A 3,114-nucleotide genomic window follows, 5' to 3' on the forward strand; every position below is an offset into this window, starting at 1 on the left:
AAATGGTTTCAATGTTCTGGCAGAGACTGGTTTGCAGCTAGCATACAACAGAGCAATAGATGAAGGCACAAACAAGTAGAGGAGCAATGAAGAAGTAGGAGAAGGGGATCAAAACCTATTCATCCCAGTATGATTCTTGCTACATGGAAGATAAGGGGATTGAACAAGATCCCTAGACAAAAAGAGGTCAAGATGTTTATTAAAAGTAATAGAATAAGTATAATTGCAATACTAGAGTACAAAATAAAGAAGTAGAATGATACAAAAGTAATAAGGAGAATCACTCCAGGCTGGAAATGGTTAGCCAACTATGAGTATAGTGATAGAGGAAGAATTTGGGTACTTTGGGATTGTAATGAAGTGGAATGTAGAGAGCTGGGGAAATCTGACCAATAATTCATACTGAAGTTCACCTAATAGGTATGAACCTGAGATTTACCTTTACTGTAGTGTATGGATTACATACAATTGAAGATAGAAGAAGGCTTTGAAATGAATTGAATGGGTGGAGCAATATACAACAAGGAGCATGGTTGATAATGGGGTACTATAATACAATTAGAAGACAAGAGGATAGACCAGTTGGCAAACCTGTACAAGAGGCTGAAGTCAGGGATCTCAATGACTTTATGGAGCAAAATGGCCTAACAAAAATTAGAACTGTTGGAAGGAGATTCACATGGACCAATGGACATACTTATAGCAGAATAGATAGAGTTATAGTAAATGTTGTATGGATGCTACAAATGCCACAACTAGAAGTAAGAGTAATGGATCCAGGATGTTTAGACCACTCTCCTTTGAGTATCAAGTTTGAAGCTAATGAAGAAAGGGAACCAAGATCTTTCAAGTTTCTTAACTATTTAGCTTAACATAAGGAATTTCTTACAAGAGTAAAGGAAGAATAGAAAAAGGGAAATGGGGAAAATAAAATGAAGGGTGTATGGTGCAGGTTAAAGAGGGTGAAACAAGCAATGAAGGAACTTAATAAAACTGAATATAATGAAGTAGATAAGAAGATAAACAGATGCAGACAGCAACTTGCAGAACTGCAGGAGCAAATGAGGGACCTTGGGCAGAAGGAAGATATGATTATGGTAGAAAAAGATATGAAGGCTCAACTAGAGAAATGGCTAGGGGTAGAAGAAAGCATTATGAAACAAAAATCGATAGTGAATTGGCTGAAATTAGGGGATGGTAACACAACTTATTTTCATGCAAGTATGAAGAATAAATGCTCCCAGAATAAAATAAAGAGCCTAACAAAGGCTAATGGAGATGCAGTACAATCCAATCAAGATATTGAAGAAGAAGTACTTGGGTTTTATAAACAACTACTGGGATCATCAGATGGAACTGTGCCAACTATAAATCAAGTAATGATGAGAGATGGATCCCTGGTGAACAGACAACAACAACTTCAATTGGTGAAATATGTATCTAAAGAGGAAGTATATGATGCACTGCTGGGAATTGGAGACAACAAAGCACCTGCTGCGACGGGTTCAATGCTTTATTCTATAAGTAGGCTTGGCCTATGATTGGTGAGGAAGTGATAGAGGCAGTAATGGATTTCTTCATAAACTCTGAGCTCTATCAACCTATTAACTTTACAACAATGACTCTTGCACCAAAGGTGAAGGATCCTACTAGTATTACTGAGTACAGACCAATATCATGTTGTACTATACTATATAAAATAATCTCAAAGGTGATCACAAATAGACTGCAGGGAATAATGGATGATATAGTAGATAGAAACCAGTCTGCCTTTGTGCCAGGGAGGCTAATAAATGATAATGCCATACCCAATCATGAATTAGTCAAGGGTGTGTCACCAAGATGCATGATGAAGATTGATATGAAGAAGGCTTATGACTCTATTGACTAGAATTATATGGAACAAGTTCTGGAAAATTTACAAATGCTTGGGAGATTTGTCAACTGGATCATGAAGTGTGTGAGGAGTGTATCTTACTCTATCATTATCAATGGGCAGCATACACTACCATTTCATGCAAGGAAGGGACAGAGGCAAAGAGACTCATTGTCTCCATATCTATTTGTATTGGCTATGGAGTACTTGACAAGAACACTGAAGACATTGAAGATGAATCCAAATTTCAATTACCATCCTAAGTATGCTAAGATGAACATAGTACAACTCAGTTTTGCTAATGATCTGTTGCTTTTCTGCGGAGGTGACACTATATCTGTACAACTACTCTATTAATGCTTTCAAGAATTCTCTAAAGCTTCTGGCCTAGTTGCAAACACGAGCAAGAGCTCAGTCTTCTTTGGTGGAGTTAGTGAGGATACAGAACAGGAGATCTTATATATCCTAGGCTTTTGTAAAGGATCAATGCCTGTGAGGTACCTAGGGGTTCTCCTAAGTACTAAAAGATTATCAGTGGTACAATGTCAACCATTGATAGAAAAGATGCTGGGAAGAATTCAATCATGGACTGTTAGATTCTTATCTTATGCAGGCAGAATTCAACTAATCAAGAGTGTATTGTTTTCTATACAAGTTTTTTGGTCACAAGTGTTCATGTTGCCAAAGAAATTGATCCAAGTAATAGAGAGTATATGCAAGAGATTTCTATAGACTGGAGGGGTAGAAGTCACAAAGAAAGCATTATTGGCTTGGGACAGATTATGCTGGCCAAAAGTAGCTGGAGGTTTGAATATACTGGACATAGGAATCTGGAATAAAGCATCTATATGTAAGCTACTTTGGAACCTTAGCAAAAAGGAAGATAAAACTGACAGAAGAAGAATTTATGCAGATGGACAAGTTTTCAACCAGGGCAATGTATTTGAAGCTTCGAGGAGAATTTACTAAAATTTCATGGAGGAGAATTATATGCAACAATGCAGGACTGCCTAAATGGAAGTTTACGCTACTAATGGCTGCTCACAGAAGATTGCTAACACGAGATAGACTAAACAAATGGGGCTGTGTTGAGAATACAGTGTGCATACTATGTAACAAAGCAGAAGAAACCATTGAGCATTTATTTTTTAAATGTTCTTACTCAGCAAGAATATGGAGAACACTATTGTAGTGGTAAGGACTACAGAGGCAAGTGATGGAATGGGACAAGAGTTAGA

At 37.3% G+C, this 3,114-nt stretch overlaps 1 protein-coding gene across 1 annotated transcript; it reads left to right on the forward strand.

Moving 5' to 3' along the window:
• Window positions 1-539: 539 nt before the first annotated feature.
• On the forward strand, window positions 540-1,541 carry LOC138874467 (uncharacterized). The gene is made up of 2 exons (XM_070152916.1): window positions 540-850; window positions 953-1,541. Exons 1-2 carry the CDS (start codon window positions 540-542, stop codon window positions 1,539-1,541), a joined length of 900 nt encoding a protein of 299 aa, XP_070009017.1.
• Window positions 1,542-3,114: the final 1,573 nt, after the last annotated feature.

Source organism: Nicotiana sylvestris, chromosome 8 (assembly GCF_000393655.2).
Source record: "Nicotiana sylvestris chromosome 8, ASM39365v2, whole genome shotgun sequence".
Classification (NCBI taxonomy): domain Eukaryota; kingdom Viridiplantae; phylum Streptophyta; class Magnoliopsida; order Solanales; family Solanaceae; genus Nicotiana; species Nicotiana sylvestris.